Source organism: Amia ocellicauda, chromosome 12 (assembly GCF_036373705.1).
Source record: "Amia ocellicauda isolate fAmiCal2 chromosome 12, fAmiCal2.hap1, whole genome shotgun sequence".
In the NCBI taxonomy this organism is placed as follows: Eukaryota; Metazoa; Chordata; class Actinopteri; order Amiiformes; family Amiidae; genus Amia; species Amia ocellicauda.
The window spans coordinates 28,174,672-28,201,725 of record NC_089861.1 but is presented as its reverse complement, the minus strand read 5'-3'; the positions used below and the strand labels follow the sequence as shown (position 1 = coordinate 28,201,725).

Sequence of the window (27,054 nt, the reverse complement as noted above, 5' to 3'; positions counted from 1 at the left end):
TAAGTTGAAATGTAAATACTTTGCATCAGAAATGTTTATCCTTAGTAGTTGGTGAGATAACCCCCATTGACTTGTCTCACCAAATCCCTTACAAATAAATCGGTGAATAGTGGGGCTGAATTATGGGCGGCTGTGACCTCTGACCTGTGGCTGACTGCGATCCCTCTGCGGCCCCTCAGCGGTGTCGCTGCTCTCCTCCTCGGGCCTCCACACAGACAGGGGCCGAACCGTGGAATACAGCGGGTTGTTGAGGGAGGAGAGGACTTCGCTGGAGTCCACTGACAGCGACCTCATGAATCGAGCTTCCAGGGCCTCATGTGGCTTCCCCTGTGGCCGCAGGTTGCGCTGGGGGCCGGATGCCTGCTTCAGGGCCTCGTTGGCACTCTCAGCTAAGGCCAGGGCCATCAGTCTGGCCGGGTTCTTCGGCGGGGGAGGAGGGGGCATCTGGGAGGGCAGGGTGGTGGCAGGCATGAGCATCCCTGGATGGGAAGGGAGATAAAGAAACAGTTATTGGGGGGGCTGGTGCACTTTCAGTAGCTGATCTGTCTCCTTGTTCTGTTTGTGCCCTTCAATACATTTGCATCTCTCTGGTCTTTTAAAAGGAACTGGGACAGCAAGTAATATGCAGCTCATTGGGTCGTTAATGGAAAAGGTGAGAGAAAATTGTGACCAGGCAAGCCATGCTTTGCGCACGTGCAAATTGTGAACATTGTGGCTTCATTTAGTATAGTACAGTTTTACAATAGTTGAGCCAATCAGTTGGCAGCTTCCCATTGCCCCACTGTTGTAACTAACCAATGGGGATGATCCCTTGGGTCTCACAATCTGTAATGGTGGGCGGTCTAACACTCTAACCTTTGACACTGGGGTCGCTGCCCTGGGCCAACTTGTTGCGGATTTCCTGTTGGCAGCTCTCGGTCAGCTGGATGTCACATGACTTCAACAGCATGGAGATCATCTGAGGGGGGTGGGTGGGCCCAGAGCTCTGAGGGCCCGCCTGGAATTCGCCAGCACGTCCGCCAATCATCTCCAGCACCTTGAGGAATGGACCATTTGAGAACAGGGTAGACTGAATCAGCCCTAGAAAGCCCCCCAGACCACTTTGTTTTATAGGTCACGCCCCTGATTGACCAAATGCTAAAGATGGTCATGTTAATATAACTACTTCTGTACTAGAACTACTTTTGCCTGCTTTGACCCCACAGCACACAATATTGTTGGAGCTTTTGAGTCATGTCAATATTTATTCACTTTAAGTAGCAGCTGTGCTGAATTTTAGTATATAAATAAGATTAATGCTGTATATAGTACTTAATTGCATATGCTGTAATATATGGGGAGACTAACTGCATTGTACTGTTTGGGGAGAAGGTTAATTTAATAATATTAATAATGAATGCAATAAGAACAGTCCCTAGCTCTTCTGAAAGTCTTTATACGGTGATGTATAAGGGCAGGAGTGTCTTCTGGCTGTGGTTCCGACCTGGCTCCCACTACCTGAACCAGTCCGATGCAGCGGACTAACTGTCCGAATCAAAAATCTTCTCTGTCCACCTGCAACATTTTAAAATTGCAGCACACTTTGAACAAAATCATTCTCAGCACTCAAACCAACCTTCTCTAGATCTAATGCATTGAGGGGAAGCTTAGTTAAAGTGAGAAGACTATGAGGGGATTTGATTCAAGTCTTCAAAATCATGAAAGGCATCGACCACATCAAACCAGAGGAGCTTTTCCAGATCTGCAGGGACACACGCACCCCGGGACACAAATGGGAATTGGGCTTCAAGGCATTCAAGACAGAAAACAGGAAACACTTCTTCACACAGAGAGTCGTCACAATCTGGAACAAACTCCCCAGCGATATGGTAGAAGCTGAAAACTTGGGAACATTTAAAAATATACTGGATAGGATCCTTGGATCACTTAGATATTAATGGACACCAAACGAGCACAATGGGTTGAATTGGCCTCCTCTCCTTTGTAAACTTTATGTTCTTATGTTCTAGAGGTTAAAGGAGTCGCACTGCAGGTCAGGCCGATGGATTGATTAGGGAGCTCACCTTGGCTGGCACGCTGATGGCGATGGGGTCAGAGATGTCCAGAGGGGGGGATTTGGAGCCTTTGGGGGAGAGGGCGTGGACCACCTTGCGGGTGAATGATTTCCTGTCGTGGGGGGGGCTGGTGAGCTCTCCTGGCTGAGGCCCCCGGTGCTGGCAGCAGGACTGGGAGTGCGGAGGGGGGAGGGCGGCAGAGGAGGAGGAGGAAGCTGCAGCGGCAACAGCGGCTTGGACGGCGGCGGCATTGACGGCGGCAACAAGAAGACTCTTGCGGGCAGCCGCCTCCGATTGGTTGAGGAGCGAGTCAGGGTCCTCTGTGATGGGTCGGTGGAGGTGCTGGTGGGGTCGGCAGCGGAAAGCTGGGGGTGGGGAGGGCAGGTCTAGCTCGCCAGCACCCACTGCCTCCTCCAAGAAGGTGGGGCTGAAGTCCATCTCGTCTTCGGCCATCCACAGCGCCGTCTCCTGGGAGAAGTCGGGCAGCATGTAGACACCCTCAGGGTCCTCAGCCTGCAGGCTGTCGTAGGAGCGGCTGAGCTTGAGCGCTGGCAGCAGCTCCGCCTCCATGGTGACTGAGAGCGCGTCACTGCTGGAACGTGGTCGCCGCAATCGCTGGAGTTTGGAGAGGCCTGAGAGAGAGAGAGAGAGAGAGAGAGAGAGAGAGAGAGAGAGAGAGAGAGAGAGAGAGATTTATTTTAGCTTGTGTGTTATTGTACGTGAAAACAATTGTTATTTTTGAATACATTATTTTTTGATATTATTGACATTCTAAAGAGCATTTCAATAAAGTCCATCTGGATTTGGGAAAAGTATTTTAATGTCAGGGCAATTACTAAGTGGGCGACTGGGCGGCAGTGGTCTTACCTGCCCCACTGTGTTGGGAGCAGAGGGATTCCTCACTCTTGGCCGAGCGCAGGGTGACTGTATCCACTCGAGTCCCTGTGGAGGGAGTCCTGCACTGAGATCCCGGACACAGACTGACAGGCATGCATTTGCACAATACAGACAGACCGGGGTCCGCATTCATAAGCACTGGCACTTGGCTCAATACCGGAACTGTAATGAACTACATCGGTAAACACTGTTAACATAGGTATGAAAGACAATTAAATAAAGAAAGGTAATCAAGTAAATAACTGAAAGAGTCTAAGACAAACTTGTACACCATTGCTTTAATACTGGCCTCATGTCTGCTCAAAGCTAGGCTACCAAATACTTAAGTGTTGGCGTTTGCTATATTTCGTGCCTGGGGTTGTACTGCCATTGTAAGATCTGATCTTAATCGCATGTATAGCAGAGTCAGGGTTAAGTTTAAGCAAGTGTTACACACTAGGGCTGGGGGCCAGTTGCTTCTACACATGATCAGAGGTCAGAGGAAGTGTGTGAGATATGCAGCAGTTATTACTGTGGTATTCGTACATTAAATTAATTTACTTGAAAAGTGTATATGTGCCCAATGTAGATGAATACTTGCTGTATGTATAATCCATAACCTTACCAGTCTGCGAGGTCTCTGGCTGGAACAGGGAGCCAATGCGAGTGGGTTTGCGCCGGGCAGATCCAGGTTTTCCGATGGCAAAGAACGTTTTCCAGCTCCCTCCCGCTGATTTCCGGACTTTAAACCCACTCTTCCGCCTGCAGAGCAAAAATCACATTTCCACTATAAAGCAGCCTCCTCATCCCCTAGGCTTTTACCGGATGTACCAGCTGAATGGTGAACTGGGATTTGAGCTGTTAGTCATAACGGGGGATTTGAAAGGATCTGTGGAGATGCCACCTATGCCAAAGTGATGTAGCAACTGCATCCTGACTGACATTAGTTACGTTTGTGGTGGTTGATGATGAATTGTCAGTTGCCTATGAGGTGTAGTACATTATATGCTTCATAATCAGAGAAAACAGCAGGATTTGTCGTCAAATTTTGTTTTATAATTGAAGCACACCATTTTATGCACAACATAAAACATCTGCACAAACAGATACTACATGTCACTAAAGTGCTTACGATAATACCACTATTTACGGTGAACAGATGGGCAGTGTTTACTACAATTTGGTCAGATTTAACAGGGTCATAAAAGTTAATTACATTTTTTATGGACTAATGTATTTTTGCAGAGATTTTAGTTTTAAAGCAGTATTGTTTTTTTTTTTTTTTTTTTCCTGTGGTTATAGCAGACATAACTTTCTGTAGTGGAGTTTTGAGGTAGAACAATTTGTGACTGAGGAAGTACCTGTCTGCGGGTAAGTCCAGGACAGTGTGGAATTTTCCATGGAAGGCGTCTGCATGTCCCTGCAGAGCCAGGAGTGCGGCTTGCTCTGAGCACAGGAGATGGGCCGCAGCCTGGGTCCTCGCCTGAGCCTCCTCCAGGGACAGGAGCCTCGTAGACAAGGACGAGACCACGAAGGACTTGGGCCTGGTCAGGGAGCAGCGGCCTGAGAGCCAGGAAACCAGAGACAACCGAGGTTGAGAAAAGGAGAGACAAGGGAGAGACAGTTACAATTAAAAAGAAACAAACCAGTATATGAGGGAAATACAAGACCCACATTTTTGTGCAGAGCAATTAAGCGACAAAACTCAATTTAGCGAAAGGCACAGTGCTGGATTTAAACAGGAATGCCTGCATTGGAACACAGTTTTAAAATCCCTGTCCCCTCTCTCAAAGCATCCTGGTGACTACAGAGCCTAACAGTCACACGTAGACAAACAGTCATATAGACAGAGTAAAGCACACACCTATAGAGAGACCGCTGTGGGACAGGTCTAGGACCTTGTAAAGCTTGATGTGCGTTTCCGAAGCGATTGGATTCATTTGGAAGCAGAAAAAAAGCAGAAAGCGACTGGAGATTGGCCTGGCTGGGCTGCCCACCCACGTGCTGGCAGTACTCCCCCAGCTGTGCCAACGCAGCTGGGATGGAACCAGCAGACCTTCAGGCTGTACTTCCTGTCCTCAATAACGCGAACTGCAGTCCCATAGCAACAGGGACACCGAGCACTAACAAGCGGACGTCTGCAAAGCCAGCGACTGTAACACACACGCAAATCTGCAAATGCGGACAAAGCCCAAGCGCCTATGAAAAAGGACCGTGGCTCCATTGAAGCAGGTCTGATTGCCGGACGAGCATACAGCTGCCACGTGGAAGTTGTGGACGACCTTTGCATTTTTATACTATGGCAACAAAGCTCGACATAGAAGACTGAATGGAATGAGGTTACCTGCTCGAAGTTTCAGAGAATGTCCCCCTGGTGAAAATCAACTGGACACACACACACACACACACACACACACACACACACACACACACACACACACACACACACAGAAAGGTCGTCTCCCATTTTTCAGCATCACTAAGTACAACAAGCGGTCTGCCCCAAAAACACAGGGTGAATTGCAAAAATCACGGACACTACCCCACAAGGATTCAAATCGGTCAAAATATTTTCTGTAAACAAGATGACTGATAAAGTTTTTGTTACACCCTGTACAGGTAACTTTGTGATTGCTTTCTTAGACTCTCTGATTCCTGATATTTCAAGAGGCTCAGTAAGATCTGCATAAACCTAATTTGAGAATAATAAGACTTGTCAAGAGCAGGGTGTTCACATACTCCTTGGCAGAATCAAGATCAAACTTAATTACCATCGCACACATGGGTACTCTGTACCTAGCACCCTTTATTTGAAGTTAGGGAAAGTAAAAAAGAGCAATACAAGAGCTAAAAGGAAATAAATAAAAAACAGACTGTAAAAAAAACTAAATTGATAAATTAAGAATAATACATTAACAATAATAGCAATCCGATTGACTCTGAAGTGGGAAGGAATATTTTACTGCAGTGATATACTACATCACATTTATTACATTATATCCTAATAAGGGAGTCTCAACCTCATGAAGAAATTCTCGGCTTCAAATGGGGATGGGATGAAGTAGCTTGTTGCAGACGTCTATTTGTTTAAAACAGCACATCCATTTTTCCAGTTTGTCCATTTTAATCTTTCACATCCTTGCATGTCAAGCTAATACCAGGGCTGACTTTGGAAAAGAAGAACCCTTGTGTGACAAAAAGTTCTTCACATTTCACTCTGTTTTATTATTTTTTGAGAAGCAAGCATTTTACATTTTGCACAGAGCCTGTCTTGGAGAACTATCTAGCACAGTGGATTTCCTCAGTTCCCTATCACGGGCATTAATGGCAGGAAGCCAAGGCAAGCACACTTACATATATACACAAAGACAGACACTCCTCGCAGAGCTAGCTCCCTAGTGACAGAGGTTTGGTTCTCTTTTCCATCTCCTTAGTCCATTATTCAAAATATACAATAATACAATAACAAACAGAATTAGGAAGGCTCTCTTTACATTCAGTTTTTAAATGCACTGGTTTCCCCATAGCACCAGCTGAGCACCAGCTTTTAAAATAAATTGTTTTTCCTTAGGTTAACAACATCTTAATGCTGGACAGTTAACACTAGTTAACAGTACTGCTGCAATGGGTCAAGACTCTCAGAAATTACAGATATGCGATATTAGAAATTACATCAAACTCATCTTTGTCTGCAGAGCAACAAGAAAAGTAAAAACTAAGAAGCTTGTGCACATACTTATTTCTGTATGAATTATTAAATGTTGACAATGAAAAACAATTGTGTGTGGCAATATAACATATATGAGAAGTACCAAACAAAGAAACAAACAAAAAAGTAACTTAAAGCTTTAAGGATTACAATGAATAAATACAAGGAATGGATTAAAGGAATACAAAAAGAACTGCGAAAATATGTTTCTAGAATTCTGAGACTCTGATCCTGCTTACTGTATCTTTATATATACGTGTCCTTGACAATGTTTGAAATTGTACTAGAACTGTTTGCAAAACCAGGAAAAGCACGGGGGGGCTGTAAAGTTGGGTAAGGCAGACTGAGATGAAAAGGAAAACATAAAATAACAAATGATCACAAATCAGAAACTAAAAAAAAATTAAAAGATCAAATATTAAAATGGCCAGTGGCGCCCTCTTGTGTCAGTCCTCCGTGGCTTCGATGATGCTGAGCTGGGAGGTGAGGCGTGGCCTGGGGAGGCACACAGGGGGGGGCTGCTTGGTCTTAATGCGTGCCTCGTCCAGACTCAGGAGTCTGCCCTCCCATTGGCCGGAGATCTTTCGCACCCCCCCATCCGCAGCTACGGGAAACAGACAGCAATCTGAATGGACTGGGGGAGACTCCTCTCTGCCTCTGTCCCTCCCTGTAGGAACCAGCCACCTGCTATCTTGGTGTACCAATCAGAGATCAGCTTCCCATCTCCTATTCACATTAACAGTCTACAAGCACCACTCCAATTCTGCCTTCACTCCAGTCTGCTTTCTTGTCATGCATTTGTTTGATTGGATTGTATTCTTAGGCACTTTCTAGTACACCTAAATCTCCTCAATATACTTTTGTGAAATAGCTAGATTTTGGGACAACTATAAGTTGCCCTGGGTGAGAGCGCCTGCTAATAACACTACTACTACTATAAATACTCCACACATTAAATCAGTTAGAAAGCACCATACTTCCAATGTTCAGTCAAACACTTAATTAGTTTGGTATCTCATCATTTTCCACTTTTTGCTCATTTTGAACATGACACTTTTGCTTTGTATTCCACTGGTTACAACCCTTCTTGCAAGCAGCCTGCGCTAGGCCTGCCATCGCTACAAGCCTGAACAGCCACCTCACTTTTTGGCGCAGTCCAAATGATAGATGCCGGCCTTTTGAAATGCTGGTCACATTCACCAGTTCTATACATATCCCAACGCTTTAAGCCCTCCCGAGTACAGCTACCAAGTCATCTTGCTGCTCTGCCACCATTAACAATGCTCCTCTGCTGAAAGGATCAGACACAAAATGTGCTGACTGAAAGAGAAAAGGCTACAGACCACTCCAACAATGCTCCAAATCCCCACTTTATAACTACTCAGAGTGTGGGAGAAGAGTTTTTCCTGCACAGAATAACCAAACCCAGGTTAGCAGACCTTGCACATGCCTGTAGTTACATCTATCTTTTAAATCCAGACTTGTCTTACAATTTATAACCAATATTATGCTCACGACTTAACAAAATGCTAATCTGAAAAGCAGGAATAGGAATTAATTTTGCTTCTAAATTGCACTGAAATGTAATATTTTTATAGCTTGTCCATGATAATTTAAAACATTAAAATGAAAGAATGTGTGTGGGTCTTTTGCTAATTAAACATCTGTATATCTTGCAAGTATTACTATTGCTGATATGAATGAAATCTATATGTGGTCGATCTCCTGTAAGTTTAATTGTATAAATTAATATAACAGAGAGGTTATGAAAGGTACTCATGTAATGCGCTATCGGTGACTGCTAACGAATAAATAAATAATAATAATAATAATAATAATATGATCAGCCTGTGGTGACCAGGTGGGTTGTCTGTGGCTCGTACCTGCATTGGATTTGCCCACCGAGGTGAAGGAGTCGCTGAACAGGATGTCCACGTTGCTAAGGAGAAACTCCACAACCACAGACTGGATCCGTACTTCTTTAAAGGCGTCAGTCCCACTCAGACCCACAGACTCAATCTCTTTGGACCTGCAGTGACAGAGGAGAGAGGTTATCCTAGAGCCCAGTCAGGAACCAGTGCAGTCTGGACTATAGTACAGTGCCCAGACTGGAGTAGTAATCCGAGGAGATATTAAGGCTAGTTTGCACATGTACACTGCACTACCAGAATACGTTTTCAATGTTTACATGGCAAAGTTTGTGCATTTTTGGCACCGAATCTGACATTTCTAGGCACTGTTTTTGAGAAATCACTTTTGAAAGAGAGACATTTTATGGAGTAAAAAAGTAAAGTAAAAATAGTTACATGGGTATTGAAACCCAGAATTATTTTTTCAGAAACTTGGCATTTGGAACACTACTGGAATTCTCATGTTCCAATAACTGTTCTGAAATGTGACAGGTGAGAAGTCCCAGTCGAGGTCAGTTACTGTGATGACGGTGTCCTGTGTCGTCAACCTGGGAACACTGGCACCGAGGGGGGAGAATGGGCACGTTTACCTCAGTAGGTTGGGCGCCCAGACAATAGCCAAGTTCTTGATGTGCATGTTAGTCTCTGTGCTGTGGGTGGCCAGCCTGGACAGGTGCTTCATCAGAAACTCGAGGGTCCTAGCAGGGGCACAAAGCCAGTCAGTGTTTGGAGAGGACAATGACAAGTCCTCAAGGATGGAGGAACCACGTGCCTGCCTGTTCTCTTCAAGAAAGGACAGGATTTTAAAGTTACCTATCAAATGGATGGAGTTCAGCATTTAAATTGCAAATTAAACTGCTACATCACAGTAAAAATATTCAATAAAGGCTGATAACAGAGTTATTTATTTTGTGCGTTTTTTGTATTTTCAAAGAATTAAGTCCCTGTTCATCTCCTGTTAATTAATCAGAAATTGCACCTAAATGCCAATCAAATATCCAATCAGAACTGCTGGTCAGAGGGGCACTAGGCTGTAGCAAAAACGAACAGCTGATTGGAGTTTCCTGTCTTCAGTGCACGGTAATGACGCATCAATATTGATCTTGGCAAAGGTGCGATGTCTAATTTACAAATTAATTTCTTCCAGGTTAAGGGCAACTTTCAAATCCTGTACAGTCTCAATGGCCCTGGTGATGTTGGAACTCTGTTGTCACCATTGCTAAGGGTGATGCATTAATACCAAAGATCACCTAGGATGCGACAAATAAAACAGCCAAGTTCTCCACAGGCAAGAGTGTGGTGCCTTATAGCTGCAACAAAACATGAAAAATAAAAATAAAAAGAATGCATTTACAATAATGAAAGATTTCAGTGTTGACTAGATAAAACCTTTTTCTTTCATGTTAACACTCGCCTGTCTGTACCATGGCAACCAAATACTTTGCATTTTCTGAATTGGGAGTGAGAGTGAGAGTGAGAGAGAGTGAGAGAGAGAGTGAGAGAGAGAGTGAGAGAGAGAGTGAGAGAGAGAGTGAGAGAGACGATCTGTGCCAAACTGTTACGATGAGAAGGGGAGACGCAATACTGCAGATCAAAGTGCCAATCAATGCATTTGAGGGCTTGAAAACTGTTCCCAGTGTAACCATTGGCTGCTGCCAATGCCAAGTCCATCCAAGTTGAACAATAATGGGCAGGTCTGGTGGAGAAGCGGGAGGGGGAGGGGGGGATTGCTACTACAGTAAATTAATAGGCATTACCTGTAGTGAGGGGGTGGCAGTTGCTGTACAACGTCATGAACTTTCACCATGCGCTCATCCTCAGTCATGGCTCCCATGCAGTCCTAGACCAGACAAAACAGAAGAATGAGGATGCTGAAGCTCAGTATTGCTTGACAGGAGGGAAAATCACAGACAACAGCACTGAACTCTCTGATCTGCACACTGCCTGTTTCGGTTACACTGTCTGCTGAGGAGGCAACCATTAGGCCTAGGCCTTAAGACAGGGACCCCCCAGAAATGCATTCTCTCTCATAAAAGTCGGTTGGCCTGTAGGAGATTTTGGTTCTCTCTCCTCCATGCCAGATGGTTTACTTTGACATTGATTAAGTATATCACTCGTGTGTTTTAGACTGTAAAGCACTCCGTGGCAATCTTGCGTAAGGCACTATACCAAATAAAATGGATTGAACTGATGACAAAGGGGAAGTAGCACCCAGCCTTGGCTGTTTAAAGGAGCATCAAACAACAATATTCTTAAGGCAAATTTTCCTGCCCCACAGAAACCATAAAGAGTGGAAAATTAGCTTTAAGGAACAAACTTTAAAGATGGATCTGGGTGATTGTGTGAACTTTAGATGATGAAAGAGGTAACAGAACAGGTCAACACAATGCTTCAAGAGACAGAGAAGCTTTCACGCACCCACTTAGATCCTTCAAGAATGTTCAAAAGGTCTAAAATCTACAAACAACGAGACAAGTGTGGGTCAAGAGTGGTGCAGATTAATTTGTAACCTTAGTTCTTAACACCAACCTGAAGGTAGAGAAAAATAAATAAGTTTGTTTAGGTTCTTCATTGTCTATTTTCTGTGAAGGGCAGTGTCTGCTAACTATTGACCCCTGACCCCTGACACTGGGCCACTCACTGCAAACTTGTCGTAGAGCTGGTAGGTGAGCAGAGGGTTGGGCAGCTCCCGGAAGTACAACTTGCACAGAGAGCCTACGCAGTGGATGTCCTGCATGTAGAGGTCTCGCGTCAGGTCAGGCACGTTCTCACTGTCAAACTCATGTCTGAGAGAGAAAGAGGTGGGGGAGGGGGAGGGGGAGGGGGGGAAGAATGAGGCAAGAGAGAACAAGTGGTAAAGAGAAGGAGGAGTCAGGGGGAGAGGAATACAATTAAAAGGGAGAGTTGGTGAGAAAAGGGGAGGCCAGAGACACAAAGGGTGAGGATGGTGGGAAAGAATGGGGTGACAGAGATAGATGGTAGAGGGATGAGAGAGAAAAGCAAGGGCAGAGAGAGAGGGAGAGAGGGAGGGCGGAGAAGGAGAATGGGGGCAAGCGGCCGAGAGAGACAAAGAATGAAATGGGGGAGGGGGGAAGAAAGAGAGGAAAAATAAAAATAAACATGTATAAACATCTCCACTAGGGGGTGATCAACACACACTGAACTCCATAAAAAGATCACCTGCCTAGAAATCCATCCATCCACATTCAAACCAACATACAGCGTGGATCATTCATACACTAGAGAAAGAGGTGCACTTGTGCTTGGATCACTGTACTGCACAATACGGCCCGTGCGAACTCTTCTGCACATCCGCTACCGCCTTCTGCGCGAACAGGATCTCATCAACTGTGACAGAGCTAGAGTAAACAGTCAGAGGCGGGCAGGTGTAAGGGATGCGCCTCACCGCAGCTTCTGTATGTTGGAAGACACGCCGGAGTGCCGGTAGATGCCATCCACAATCCCGTGATTCTCAATGAACTCGGAACAGCTCTGGAGAACCTGTGGAACTGGGAAAAAAGGACACGCCGAGTCAGTTCAGATGCCAACTCCCGGCTCAACACGAGTGAACCAAGTTTCTTCAGGCTTTTCTTTTATCACAAAAAGTTAACTACCTCACCAAACTTAATGACCGAGTGTATAAATGAAAACGTGCACATGTCAGTAATCGAGCAATGATTTGGAAGGGAAATAATTATAAAAACATCAGGATTGTGGCTCTTGCCAGGAACAGGGACGCCCCCCCACTGTGGAAGCAGAATGCCTGAACCGGATCAGCAAGCCAGCACTGTGGGCTCAGCAAAGCAGTCAGAAGCAAAGGCTGCTGGGCAGCTGTTCTTCCACCTTCACTGTAAAAATAGTCCACCCTCATCCCCCCCTTGTCTAAGTGAAACAGAAAAGGGGGTAAGTTGTGTAATCCAGATAGCTGAGAGAGCAAGAGTTGCCCACTCCCACCCGCTCTCCCTTCACAACACAACACACAGCTGCTGGTGAAACTGTGACAAGCCGATAGCCTGGCCCCTTGGACACCATCCTCTGGCTGGGGTGGGGTGACCCTGACCTTGGACAGCCACAATCCTGCTGCTTATCTGGTTCTCTCTAAATCACCAATCACTGAACATCTTGAGCACAGGGTCATTCTCACTAAACAAGCCCGGCCGAAACTCTTGCTTATGTACCTACACCATAGGCACCGACTACGCAGGGGCTCAAGGGCTTCAAGCCCTGCCGAACAGTAAAAAGCGGGGCTCAGCGCCCCCTGGAATTTTTATGAGTTACTTTAATCATTCAAGGAAGAAAATAAAATAAAATGCCATTCCAAATGGATTGTCTTTTATACTGCAGTAAGTACAATAGTCCCCATTAGTTGCGTTGATAAATTATCCCACATAGAACTATACAGTGCGTTGTTGCAATGTTGTTGCACTGTCAGTCCCCCCCAGTCTTACTGCAGAAAGCACCATCAGTGCCCCCGTTCTTTCCTGGGTAAAACACCATCAGCCCCCCCCTCCCGCTCTTACCAGAGAAAACACGGTCTGCTAATTATGTTTTGGCCCGTTAAAGAAGCACCCTGGCCTAGAATGTAGCTATAAAATAAAAGCAGCGGTTTTAACTCAGCCCACCCTGGGAATTTCAAAACTCAGCGCCTATGACCTACACTGTGTTCACAGAGTCTGTGTGGAGCAGAGTTACGATGTAGGAAATGTGCAAGTCTGTACACTGTTGTGTAATTATAAATATGTATGTGTAATCATTTAATGACATAAGTAGTTGCACATCACGTACATTGCCACTATAGTGGGACCAAATTAAATGCCACCTGCAAATTACAAACTTGTACTCCAACACATTTACTTATAAACAGTAGATAATGGCCTCATAAAATAATCAGAGATAAGATACCATTTTGTAGTTTGTAACTAAACAGTGAATGCACTGCAAGTACAATAATGGCTCTATACTTGCAGCCAAATTGCTCACTTAAAGTAAAGTGCACTCAACATCTGTCCATTGAAAAAGGCCATTTGTAAATTCCCCCTCCTGCCATAAAGTGTCCTGGTGATGATGGGAGTCGCATGGCCGATCTAACAGAGACACCAGGACAGGGATTCACTAGCTGGGCTGTCTGTGTACCTTCATAGCCCGAATTGAGCAAGTGCTCTCCCAGGTCACAGCCGAACACCCTCTCCTTGAGGATCCCTCTCTGCTTCAACTTCTGCTTGGTGGGCCGAGATTTCATGAAGGTCCTCAGAAAGCCCATCAGTTTCCTGTGCTTCTTGGACACTGTGGATGGAAGGCAGGAGTCAAAAGAGAGACCAGAGGGGGTCAAATTCAGGGAATGGTGGGAGAGATGGCGTGGGGGGAGGGGCAGGCAGTTTAGCTTTCAGAACAGATGAACAAAGCAGAAGCACAGAGAGGCATTCCCTCCTGTATTAGATGGGCATTTAGACGATGGAAACGAATTAACTGGATTACAGACGAGAGACAGAGACAGACAAACAGACAGACATTACATAAGCAAGCAGTCACAAGTACTGCTGCACATATTTCAGTCTGAGTATGTTTGATGTGTAGCACAAAAGCACGGTCTGCTTATTGATCAACTATGTTTAGTAGAAACATCCTGTTACACGTACATATTGAGTCTCAGGGTGGGCACTGGCTGGCCGTGTAATTCCCATAAAACGAGTTACAGAATGTGCAGTGTCCATTCTGATTAATTTTAAATTTTTATTGCCCAGCTCATGTTTCTCTGGCATTTAACTCACATTCACTATCCTCCCCGTCAACAAGCCTGCTTTGGTACTGCCCATTGGCAGACTGACTTTGACGAACTGAAGCTCCATCAAGATCTCATGCTCTATAAACATTTAAACATTTACAATTATTTGTTTCTGTGTTAAATAAACTAAGTATTTATTTAATGTAATTCAATTTAAAAACAGGACAAACATTTGATTAGAGCGCAGATTCCAAAGAACCTATGAGTAGCTTCTTAATACTTATTTTATATGTGACACTCTGTGTTCTGTACCCCGTATTATTTATCATATTGATTCTAGATGTCCTGATAATTTGACTTGCACACTTATTTAATGCTGACAAGGTTATTATGTGTTATTAACCCATTCTACTCAAACCCATGTTTATATATATATATATATATATATATATATATATATATATATATATATATGTTATAAAGGTTCCACAAAGCCCTGCAGTCTTCCAAACAGTTTCCTAATTCTCCTAAGCAGCAGCACACAAAGGGGAGCACAGCTTTGGCCCGACAAATCTGAGAGATTGGATTTGGGGGAAACTGCATTTAAAAAACAAAACTGAATCAGAAATGGAGACAATACTTAGAAATAAAATAAAAGGAGGTAATAATAATAACTGTGTGTGGACTCCAGAGACACATTATGTATTTCATTTATACAACTAGCTTGGTTTGAAAAACCAAAGCCAAACAAGGAAGTTTTCATTGACATCATTACACCTGCAGTGTCCCCAGCCCTAGGTCTGGAGGACTCCCTGTGTCTGCTGGCTGGCTGTTTCTGGTTGTGGTCACATTAATTAAGTGAACTTAATGAAGGTGTTCGATTAAAGAGCTCAGCTGTAATGAAAACCAGCAGAAGCAGGTCTCCCCCAGGACCCAGGATGGGAAACCACTGCAATTACTTTCTGGTTGTTCATCTTCCCAGAAAAGCAGGATTGATAGCTTTTCAGCTTGGAAAATATTAGGCTTGGGTTTGCTATAGAGAGCCTGTTGTATAAATGTAAAAAAAAAAGACATACAGATCTGAAATTCAGGTGAATGGAGATGGGAGTGGAGGGGGAAGGGGGTAAAAAACTAAAATTAAATCTATAAGTATCGATTACCAGCGAGTCTTAAGAACCAAGGCTGAAGAACTAAGAGAAGAAAAAACAAAAGAAAAGTAGAAGAGAAAATAACAGGACATTGAAACCACAAATGCAAAACATAATACAAAAAACACACACGCACACACACACATAATACAGACAGGTATTTAGGAACAAAATGAATTCATGCTGAACTCTGAAGAACCTGCAAGTCTAATCTGAACAGTTAGATAATTAAGGGCCTTTAGTAAGGGATCACTCGTTTTCCCCTAGTGTCCTACAAAATCCTACTTCTTAAACACATGCATATTTCTATATGTATATATAGTTATTTCTAGACTTGAAAACCATAACCAGCCATCCGTCATTTCAATTCCCTCTACAGCCTGCTAATGTCTACTTTGGATTAAGAAGGAGAAACATTCTAACAATTGAACACAGGTTTCAGACCCTGAGTGGAATCGCTTTGATACAGAAGACACAATATCACGGTGACGCCTTTGAGGAAAATAAATAATGCCAGCTTTAAAAGCCATCTCACACATGACTTTATATCGAAAAAGGACACAGACTTCACTGTTAACACCATGACCTTTGACCTTTGCATCATCATCCTAACAAAGTTAGGCAGCAAAAATCAACTGGCTGCGAGTTCAGGCTCTAAATCTGTTTGCCTGTTACTCTTTCTGTACAAGACAATTCCAAAGCAATGCATCACCATTGAGACAGGGGGCGCCGTAAAGTGAGGGGCACGCAGTGCTGCACTCTTGGAAGAACTGTAGAAAAGTGGGTGTTGGTGTTGAGTCCCGTTCTACTCCGAATGAGCATTAGGATCCCTTGACAGGACATAGAGAAGTGTAATTGTTGTAATTACTGCAGTTTACCTGAGATATTACCTGACGTAGGCGAGGGGGGGCCCTGGACACTGACCGCTCCTGCTTTGGCGATACTAGCCTCACCATCTGCAAAACCAGACACTGATATTAATTTTCATAACTGCATTCAGCTCAGAGAATTTCCCCATTCACTCTGCACTGCTCTAAACAGGTGTGCTGCTGTGTGTGACCTGATGGCAGTTTAATGAGCACACTTTTGATGGACAGGAGGCATTATCAGCTGTGTGACTCCTTATCAGCACTGTCATTCAGGGCCCGGTTCCCCAGAGCTGGTAAAGAACTTGCTTACAGGCAACGTTAGGTTATCAGTCAGTGACATATGTTTAGAGCTTATCTGCTCGCACAGAACGGTTGCAAAAAGCCACCATAAAAGAACTGAAAACAGCTGGTTTCACTCAGAAGTAAATTAGTTACCAGCTCTGGAAAACCAAGAGACTTAACTGGGAGACCAATGTGCATCTGAGCATCACTGACTGAGAGGAAAGACAGGGAGGAAGAAAGCAAGCATATACAGAGTGGAACAAAAAATCTAGCCTAACTTTATACCACCCAACCCCAGGAGCATTCTTACACTGGCACACAAAACCCATCGAAGACCTCCTGTGAGAGTTCGAAAAAACTGCGGTCACTACGGATGTGTGCCTGTGTGCCACAGCTCCAGTTTGAGCCATGGGAGCTGAGGGGGCAGATTTGAAGGGGCCCTGGTTTCAGTCACCTTGTTTCACTGCGGGGTTGCTGACCGACTGAGATATTCTTTCGTTGATCAGCTCCACACATTCGCTGGGAAAGAAGCCAACCTGCAACAGATGAGAAAAACCAAAGGAAATGTATCAGGTACAGATGGTCCTACAGAGACATCCCCACCGGGTGACACCAGTGCGTCGCCTGGCTACCACCCAACACATTTATTTACACATGTACTTTGAAACCGGTTAAGATTGCATTCACCCTTGTTCATCAAGTCAAGACTATCACTTCTCTAGCAATCAACCTCCCTTAGTTTTCCCCAATAGTTTTATTTCACAAACTAGGCCAGGTGACTGAAGTATAATGTTCCAGTTACACTGAGTAAGTATGTTTCAATGTCTTGCAAAACAAGTGCCCAGTCCCACCGTTTTTGTGCGTCTTACACCCCCAACTGCTTATAACATTGAAAACATTCCTAAACTGGCCCAGTTTACTACAGAAATGGTAGAATAAAGTAATTGAGAGTTGAAAGGGGGCACAAAGACAAGAAGACACAATGAGCTGCCCTACAGGGTGAACCAGGGTTAGACTGTGAAACTAAATGTAAGCCAGAGGAACACTATTTACATTACTAAAACCCAGATGCTATAAAAATAAATAAAATCAGTTGATGAAATCTGAATTGTATACCTGGAAGCCATGCTTGCCTCTCCACCAGCTTGTGTCCTCCTTGGGTGGCATGTCAATCACTGACAGGATATCGCCCACCTGCAAGGGGCACAACAGAGCTTGTATCAGTCATTCTGCTGCAGCCTGGCCGAAGGTGATGCACCCAGCAGCACTGCAAAGAGCAGGGGTCCCCAGTCTTGGTGCAGCAGGGCCCCAAGCCAGGCTTTACAGATCCCTCTAAAATCAGTTTATAACCGCTGAAACACTGCACTGCAATCCATGAAGCAAGTAGAGCTCTGGGGACCTCTAGTCATATTCACCTCGCTTTGGAACAAATGCCTACATACCCTGACATCAGTTCTGAAGGCCCAGGGATCCCCTCATACTGAAACCGCAACTGCACTTCCCTAAATCGCTCACGAACACGTGCCCCAGAATCTTTTGAGATTGGCGATTTATGGGGGGAGCTATAAAATGGTCTGGACTAGGGCTCTCCAGGACCAGGGCTGGAGACCACACTTACAGACTATGTTTGGAGAAAATCTAAAAAAATGGAGCTGTAAGAAAACTTAAAATCGATAATATTTAAAATAACAGTAGCCAAGTGATTATTATTATTTTATTTTTACATTTTCAATACATTTTGGGGGAGATGAAGTACAGCTTCAATAGAAAAGCAATTTAAAATATTATTTGCAAAAAAGTATGCAGTATACTAGAGGTACTAAAGTCCAGTACAAATTAGGGCAGGTCCAATTTACCAAGTTATGCATAGTCTTTCCTAGTATTTGTTTTTAAGCAGGTGGATTTGGTGCTCTAACCCTGGGAGCAAAGGTACACACCCTTAATATCCACACCGAAACTGAACAGGTTTTATGTAAAGCAGTCTGTCGGTTGAAGATGTCATGCAGGCTGCAGGGGGAGGGCCGCTCGGTACAGGTGAGTGGAGCTGCAGAACGCTGACCTAGAAACCGCAAACAAGTACACTTTCCTAAGCTCTCATTTAAGGTTGAGAAATCCCACAAGATATGGGCGGCTTTTATTCCAAACCATGCGTGGGAGGTCACCCACATCCCTGGCACAGATACCCAGAAATAGGGGCACCTAGGGGCCCGAACTGGAAAAAACTGCTTTTCACGACAGCGAAACAGGACAAGGTGTGTGGAGGAGAGGAAGAGCAAATGCATTTTTTTTTCCATTCCTGCTGATCTGGACCCGAAATAGTAGATATCAGTTTCTTTTGCTTCAAAATTTTGTTCAACTCAGTTCCTGGAGTGCCAGCACATACCAGCTCATGTATAAACTGCTCTGTGGCAACTCAGGAAGGGCACTTATCAAATAAAGATGCATTGATATCATTGTTTTGATGTCTTTTACTGTTGATTGCTTAAAAGACTGTTTGGATTCAAGGCGCACAACTGACTGAAAAGTATTACAATCATCCAGTTAATCAGCTCATCAGACCAGTTTAATTCACTGGGAGTAGGGATGGAACAAAAGGCCAGAAAAACCTACGGTCCTCAAGGAATGGAGTCTGAGGGCCCTGCTGTAACCAGTTATTGTGTAGTGCTCTCAATCAACGGCCCTACCTCGATGGAGATCTCGTCGCTGGCCTGGGCGGTGTAGCGTTTGATGACGTGTGCGGCTGCGATCGCCGGTACGTTGAGAGAAGCCTCTTCCTTCAGCAGGAACCTATTCCCCCGGTTATCGATCTGCCAAAAGGGAGCACAAATACAGCTTCACAAAAACACAGGACAGGATTGCCTTGGCCCTTCCTAAAGCACTGAAAGCACCAAGCAGACATGCAATAGTGGTTCATATTATGTTTAACCCCATCCATATTATTACCCCACTTCATCCAGTACTGGGGCGCAGTGAGTTGGAGTCTAATCCGGTGGGCACAGAGCGCAAGGCAGTGTAAACCCTATATAGAATGGCAGTCCATTGCATGCCGATAGACCAAAAATGCAAAACAGAGCACCCAGACCCACGTGGCCACACTTGGAGACAGCCAAGGCCACATTTGAACCAGGGGCCCAGGAGCAGTGAGGCAGTGGCATCAAGGCCATGCACCACTAGGATAGATGCAAGATAAGAAAGACAGCCCTCTAGTACTGGGAATTGCCCATATCTACCTGAAGAACTAGATCTATCTTCTTCAGCTATAACCCTGTTCCTTCCTACTACAGGAAAGTGATTTAATTCAATGGCGCTTTCAGAAACCCAAGTGTCTGCCGGTTGATGTGGCTCGACCCTCTCATCGTGACTGGAGATACAAAACTGGACAGACAACTTGACAACAGGTTAACTGGGTCCCATCTCACCTCCATCCAGGTCAGGACTGGCCCACAGTTGAGCTTGTTGTCCACGATCATGGAGAGACGGCTGAGGTACTCTGACAGCAGTGGGGGAAAGATCTGAGAAAGAACGGGGCACAGATATCAGATACATGACTAAGGACTGCCTCTCCGATCATAACTGTGCATACAGCTGTGGTCTGGAACAAACCAGCTAGAGGGTGTAATGACACATATGAAAGGGATCCTTCAGGAAGGGGCTGAAGCGGACTGAATCAACTAGCTAGTGACAGGTGAAGCAAGGCTCATTGTATCAGAGGCTTGCTAAGGTGATGTCACTTTCTTTGACTGGGAAGCATGAAAACTTCTCATCTTTTGGGGAAGTGGTTTTGGAAGGTGTGTGAATCCAGGGCAGGGCTGCTTATGCCACACAGGTAAGTAAACATAGGCTACTTTATTTTCCGCAATATTGTAAAGCCCCGAGCCCTAGGCGCCCCACTAACCTCCAGCCGCTCTTGCATGTCGGAGATGGGCGGCAGTTCCATCAGCTGGGAATAGCGGCGGTCGTATATACACTGGTGCAAGTGGGCGTCCAGCGTGCGGAATTCTTCATAGGTCCTCCGTACCAGCCAGATCTTCCCCTGGAAACACAAGGGAGAGAAAAACAGCGCAGGTCAGAGGTCAATACCACAATGTTGGTCCAGATCCCTACACCTAGACTCCCACATGTCCTGGATTATTCCAAGCCATCCTCAGCAATATATAGTCATCCCAGCATGTGGGACATCTGCTTGAAGCAGTTCAACCTCCCCCTTTGAGCGCTCTGATTAATGTCTGAAAATCATTATTAACCAAGATGTAGTTTTACCCATTTATTTATCCGTTTCATGTTAAGATGTGATATCAATTTACGAGTGTAGCGTGTGAATTACTTTGAATATAATATATGCAGTTATATATATAGGAGATTTATCTATAGCAGCACAGAATTTCTATTTATGTATAGGAGCACAGTTTCTGTAGTAGATTAAAGGTTACAGCACACACTGAATGCTCTGACGAGGGGACAGTTTTGATTCCTACCTGGCATGACACCTGCACCAAGAAGACCAAGTCCTTGGCAGAGGAGGAGGACCAGTTGGCATTGCTCTGGTCGCTGGCGAACTGCAACTGCCAAGAAAACACACAGGTCTGTGTTCAGAACCCACTTAGCAATTAATCCCATTTATACTTGTTTTTCCCCAGTACAACAACGTTGAGTTTGACAGAAACACCTCAGATTATTATTGTTGTTGTTATTCTTTAATAAGCATACATTTACCCAGGGTGACTTACAGGCATCACAAAATATACACCTTTTCACAGTGGAATTACTGATATGTCAGAACCCCCGACTGATTATCCCATCGATCTGGAGTTGGTGAGCTTGGAGCTGCCTGTGATACTTCAGGATGGATAAGTCAAAGTTCCTGGTAGCCAAAAACATTCACTATTGCCCTCACATGAAGCCAAGGATGCCCACGGCCCGGTAATTACAGCAGTTCGACAACTGGAAAAACTGCAATGAATCTTAATTCACCAGTACCAGTGGAGCAACAGGGAGTTACTGGTGTGATGATACGATGACCCCCCACCTCCACCCAGTTTTCTTTTTTTTTTGCATTTGTAAACAGAAACAGTCGCCAGTTCATTGAAGCACTTGTCTTTCTGCCATCTTTATAGCAATGCAATTGAAAGCAAACTTTGGATTTCAAGTATCAGCATCTAGATTGTCATCAAGATCAGAAATACAGTGGGATTCTGTTTAATGCATACAGCCCTACCCTAACTGGATTCAAGCTGGATTCATGGTATGGAACGTGCTCTGTGTTTTGGGTGGAGACATGTGCACTGATGCACCATGACTGAAGTGATAATTTATATGGTTCCCAAGGTGGGCACCTCTGCATAGGTAGCCATCTTGATGTCCGAGGGCTCAGCAGCCCTGTTTTGCTATTTTGACCTGACCTGGTTTGCTTGATGACATAATTAATTTAAGAGTGAGGGAGAGCCAGAGCCAGAGCAAGAGAGAAAGGCAGAGGGAGGAAGAGAAAGGAAGAAATGCTGAGGGAAAGAGAAAGTGAGTTCTCACTATCTCCACATTCTGCTTCATCGCACAAGCACAGTGCTAAGAAGTCCTTATGTAATGTTTGTGGAGGTCAAGACAGAACAAGCAGTAACCCCCCCCCCCTCCACCATCACTCTAGGAAACCTATGTGTCCCGCCTCCCCATAGAGCCCTGCAAACAATGCACAAGCACCACACACTGAGTGAACATTGACCAGATGTTCCCTCAGGCTGTCCTAACCATGTCTCGGGAGTTATAACAAGTGACCCTGAGTAGTAGCAAGTGAGGGGCATTTTTTTTTTTTTTTTTTTTTCGAAGCCCTTAAAAAAGTGCTGTCAATAACTCAAACTAGAGGATTACATCTGAGACTGACAGTGAAAAAGAAAGGAACAGGGGAAATGCAGCACCAATTTAGTTCTGGGAATAGAATCCACTTTGGGTCGGGTCGGGTCAACATGGCGCACGTGTGGTCAGGCAGGATAGTACTTACTTCATTTCACAGATAAATCAGTTTGACAGGTAGTTATACATTTGAGCCCCAGTGCACTTTCTGGGACTTTCAAATATGTATGTTTGAAAAAGCAAAGATCCGGCAGCACGGCCCACAGAGAGATGGTTAGGTCACCATGGATTGTTTTGCAGGCCTGTAATTAAAATCTGGGAAGCATAAAACACAGACAGGCACACAGAGCAACAGTCACACAGACAGGCGCACACACAAGGACAGAGACGTGTATGCCCACTTACCTGAATAGACCCAAAGTCCACATTCTCATAGTGGAAGTGTGCACAATCTATCAGTTTGGGGAAGTGACCTTTCACTATGGACAATCTGGAACAAACAGGGCGAGAATGGAACAGCTTTAGAATCATCAGTCACTATCTGGTTTATCCACATCAGTTTCCATTCCAACAAAATCACACTCAAATAGATTTTACAAGCACTAGAGATATACCCTCCCCCCTTAGATCCACAGGACTGCAACAGAGGGCCACAACAGGAGGAAGGAACAGGAACAAGGATCTGAGATTTGTAGTTTCTCCATTTTCAGAGTGGTGGTGAAAGGTGCTTTTGCGTTGTGGTGGAAAGGAGACTCTGAACAGGCTGGGTTGTAGGACTGAAACTTACAGTGCTCATTTGGTATGGGTTAAAGCAACCACTAGATTGAGTAAAAGTTGCAAACAGACATTTATTTATAGGCGTTTGGGACTTGGGAGTCAGAGTGATCGAATTGCTTGTGGCTCACAATGTCTAGCTGAACATTCAGGCTTCAGCATGGGCCCGTGAAACATATGGGAATGTGAATCTATGAAGAGATCTGTCAGGACCCTGTAGTAAGCTGTACCCATTACTTAAGATCCCTCAGTCTCTCACTTTTCCCGTCCCTCCATATCTCACTCTCCTTTCACTCCCTCTGTCCTCACTTCCACTCACATCTAGGGACACAGTGCTGTTAGTTAACAGTCAACAGGCAAAACCAGTCATCACTGATAATTCTGCTCTGTCTTCCTGTAGCTATTCCTTGGTTAACGAGCAACCAAAGACTGCCCCTCTTTTCTCCATACTCAGCTGGCACCTTAATTGTCCCTAATTGGCTGAATCAGTGTTTGAACTCTAAACAAGACAAAAACTACAAGACAGAGTATAGTTTAAGATAACATTTTTGCTAAATTAAATCAAATATCAGAGTAACAGTTTTCAAACCATCGCTGGGCAAACTTTCACTACTGCTTTATATCTGCATGGAAAAACAAAATCTTGACCTTTTGCTCATTTTCCCCTTCCCGTTGGCGCTTGTTCCAACGGAGCGAGTCGAGGGCTCCCCTGGGCTGTCCAGATTATCTGTGCTCTGTGCCTGGAAAGCCAAAAGATGGAGAAAGGAAGGAGAGAGGATATGGTCACAGGTAGAATTTATATGCTGATGTCTATGGAAGTGGGGTGAATGTTTCATGAAATACTCCTATTCGAGACATCTCTGCGAATCTTTGCTGCCATTGACCTTACTTAATTTGGAGGGCATCCACTCAGGCAGCCAATGAGGGGAACCACACAACCATCATGAAACAACAATCTCAGCCCTTCTTAGGGCTACAGATTCCATAGTGCGGGAGAAGATCACACCACTCCCAGACACAGGCTACCTCCTGCAAGGCCCCCTGGGTAATGGAGTTTGTTTATTTTTATTAATTGGCATGTTTACACAGGATATCCAACAGATCTCACAGATAGACAAGAGATGGTAAGCGGGTGGGTTAGTGAAGTGATCATATAATCAGACATCAAATCTGCACATCTGTATGGCACTATAAAATCACAAGGCTGTTATACAAGAAACCGCTTTCATCTAACACTGTTGTAAGGCTGGGAAATGCAGATGCTGAAGGATCCTGTTATCATATGGGTCAGAGGTCAACTACGCTGTCATGTCAGAGAAGGCAACGTGTCTTAGGTTTTTCTGGTCAAGTCAAACGTCACAGTTCTGCATTTGTCTCTAGGGAAGTTACAAGGAGTGCATGTCAAGTCAATCAACCAGCTCGATTGGCATTGTAGATGTCACCGTCAGTGCTTCAATGCAACTAAGTGCAACAATGTGAAGTTGACAGAGGGGTGAATGTCAAGTCGGGTTTGTAAAGAGCTTTAGGAGCACTAGTCTCTCCAAAGCACAGCCTTAGGGACCCACTTGCAGCCCCAGTGTTTTTACTTTTCTTCCATCATCTCAGCTTGATGCACCACCACAATCCTCACACCAGTGCAGTCACGATGTAGATAGACAGGCGCATCTTTGGAAACATGTGCTGTTACAGTACACTGCAAAACTCACAGGTGCCCTGAAAAGCAAAGGAACCTCTGGTAAAAGTGGTCATAATCAGTGGTTCTCAGCACTAGTCCTGAGGCCCCACTGTCCTGCTGGATTTTGTTTCAAACCAAGCTCTCAGGTACTTATCTGAAACCTTTGAACTCATAATTGGGTTGATAGTTAAGTGATTGAAAGCTTATCTAGACCAGAAACAATCAGGACAGTGGGGTTGAGAACCACTGCCTTAAGTCCTCCATTCAAGCTGTGAAGGAGGAAGACTTCCACTCACATCTAGGGACAGGTCACTAATGTGGGTAGTCATAGTTCTAGGTCAAGTGTTCCCTCTACAAGCTGCTGGGCTCTTCTGGGCTGCAAGAGCCTCAGGACACTTAGGTCAGCTTCCAGATCGCACAAGACATGCCTTGTGAAGTCAGTGTGAAAACCAACACCTTAAGTGCGATGGGGGTTAATTAGCTTTGTCAAGCTTCATTTCTGCACACAAGGAGGAGATGTGCACCACGACAGGACGGGGCTGGATGACCCACATTCTTTGGGTCTGTGCAGCTGCACAAGTTGGCCCACTCCCACATCCTTTATCTCTCCAGGAACAATCGGACCCATTCAGATAACTTAAAACCTGGTAGAGATGGAGGCAGGCAGGACTGGAAGGGAATGGATGGAGCCAGGGATGCTAGCTAGGGCTGGGCTTTACAAATCTACACGGTAGGCAACAGCTAGGATAAAAACAGAACTTCAATATGTGACACCAGCCTTCTGCAGAATTATCTAGCGGTTTCTTTATAACAGTATAAGGAAGGTTGGCATAACATAACCCAAGATACAGAACAGTGGATAGAAAGAATCCAGGGTGACACACAAAAGGGACTGAAGATTCTGTCCCACACTTCCGCTAAACACGGAGGAACTGTAAAGCTTTTTAGGGAACAGGGAAATAGGTCCTTAAAATGCTTACTGGGATTCAAAAAGTTAACCTCACCCTTTAGCTAACCCATTCATCAGAGAGACCAGGACCAGAGGCTATAAACATAGGGCATAAAACAGTAGCTCCCCAGCCTGCCTAGAATGGAGAGCAGGAGACACAGGGAGTCCTCCAGGGCTAGACCTGGGAAGCATTGCCCTAAACCACCCGTAAAGAATATTTTAATGCGGGCCGAAATGGAGCATAAATTGCAAATCCATTGTGAAACAATCAGGAATGATGACACTTAGTCCTGGTCCTAGAGGGCTGACTTATGCAAATCAGTTGTTGATTTTGCTCTAAATTACCACAGTTTCCAGGTCTTTAAGCTGTGCGGAGGTTTTTACGTTACCTAGAAACCCTACAGGGCTCTGGCTCCACTAGAAGTTAGCAGTGCTGACACAGAAGGGGAAATATAACCGATCAGTTCCTTGCTTTAAGGATTTGAGAGTGTGCGTGTTGTATAGATTACAACAGCGGAGAATTTCAGAAATGCAGCCCTCTGTCGACAGAATTGCTCACGTTGACAGGGATAGTGTGAGAGCTAGCTGCGTCTTAATCCAATCTCCTTGAAAGACAGCACTGATTGGATGGGTCACGGCTTTTTTCACCCAGGGCAATTACACTTCCACCAGAATCACAAAGCTTAGGGAACACATGGAGTCCAGTCAGCAAATCATGGCCTCTTCTTTAGGCAGCACTTTAACTGCCAGTCATAACGATAAGCCCAGATGATCTGGCATTTAAGATGACACATTTTTCATAACTAGATGCTAATTTATTAGCATGAAACTATTTTTTGCAAAGTTCAGATCCAAAAATAAACATCTTTTTAGAAAGGCAATCTATTTGTTGTGATCAATCCAAAATGTTTCTTAGAAAGAATCAGGTTAGATGCATCGTCACTGGAAATCTTACTGGAACTGCATAAAGTGACAAATGCAAGTTCTTCTGTAGTACCAACATTATGATATTATATATTTTTTCTTTTTGGATAAATCTTTAGCGCGGTGGTTAGTGCTGCTGCCTCACAGCTCTGGGGTCCCGGGTTCGAGTCCCGGCTCGGGGGGGGGGGCCTGTCTGTGTGGAATTTGCATGTTCTCCCACTGTCTGCGTGGGTTTTCTCAGGGCACTCCCGTTTCCTCCCACTGTCCAAAGACATGCGGGTTAGGTTGATTGGTCTTTCTAAATTGCCGAGTGTGTGTCTA

General features: G+C 44.7%; 1 protein-coding gene across 7 annotated transcripts in view; it reads right to left on the bottom strand.

Moving 5' to 3' along the window:
- Positions 1 to 27,054, bottom strand: part of arhgap33 (Rho GTPase activating protein 33) — a 62,820-nt gene that overhangs the window by 7,047 nt on the left and 28,719 nt on the right. For 6 of the 7 annotated variants that reach the window (XM_066719177.1, XM_066719180.1, XM_066719183.1 and 3 more), the window contains 21 exons: positions 23,834 to 23,925; positions 22,817 to 22,901; positions 21,046 to 21,132; positions 20,466 to 20,603; positions 19,990 to 20,082; positions 19,255 to 19,377; positions 17,687 to 17,764; positions 17,025 to 17,106; positions 16,298 to 16,375; positions 13,683 to 13,832; positions 11,956 to 12,058; positions 11,191 to 11,335; positions 10,307 to 10,389; positions 9,140 to 9,247; positions 8,523 to 8,668; positions 4,292 to 4,493; positions 3,556 to 3,692; positions 2,922 to 2,996; positions 2,064 to 2,686; positions 856 to 1,036; positions 145 to 479 (listed from right to left, as the gene is read on the bottom strand). In XM_066719177.1, coding sequence (XP_066575274.1) covers positions 145 to 479; positions 856 to 1,036; positions 2,064 to 2,686; positions 2,922 to 2,996; positions 3,556 to 3,692; positions 4,292 to 4,493; positions 8,523 to 8,668; positions 9,140 to 9,247; positions 10,307 to 10,389; positions 11,191 to 11,335; positions 11,956 to 12,058; positions 13,683 to 13,832; positions 16,298 to 16,375; positions 17,025 to 17,106; positions 17,687 to 17,764; positions 19,255 to 19,377; positions 19,990 to 20,082; positions 20,466 to 20,603; positions 21,046 to 21,132; positions 22,817 to 22,901; positions 23,834 to 23,925 — 3,144 coding nt within the window. The remainder of the gene's footprint in view (positions 1 to 144; positions 480 to 855; positions 1,037 to 2,063; positions 2,687 to 2,921; positions 2,997 to 3,555; positions 3,693 to 4,291; positions 4,494 to 8,522; positions 8,669 to 9,139; positions 9,248 to 10,306; positions 10,390 to 11,190; positions 11,336 to 11,955; positions 12,059 to 13,682; positions 13,833 to 16,297; positions 16,376 to 17,024; positions 17,107 to 17,686; positions 17,765 to 19,254; positions 19,378 to 19,989; positions 20,083 to 20,465; positions 20,604 to 21,045; positions 21,133 to 22,816; positions 22,902 to 23,833; positions 23,926 to 27,054) is intronic. The other variant, XM_066719178.1, reaches the window with a different exon arrangement.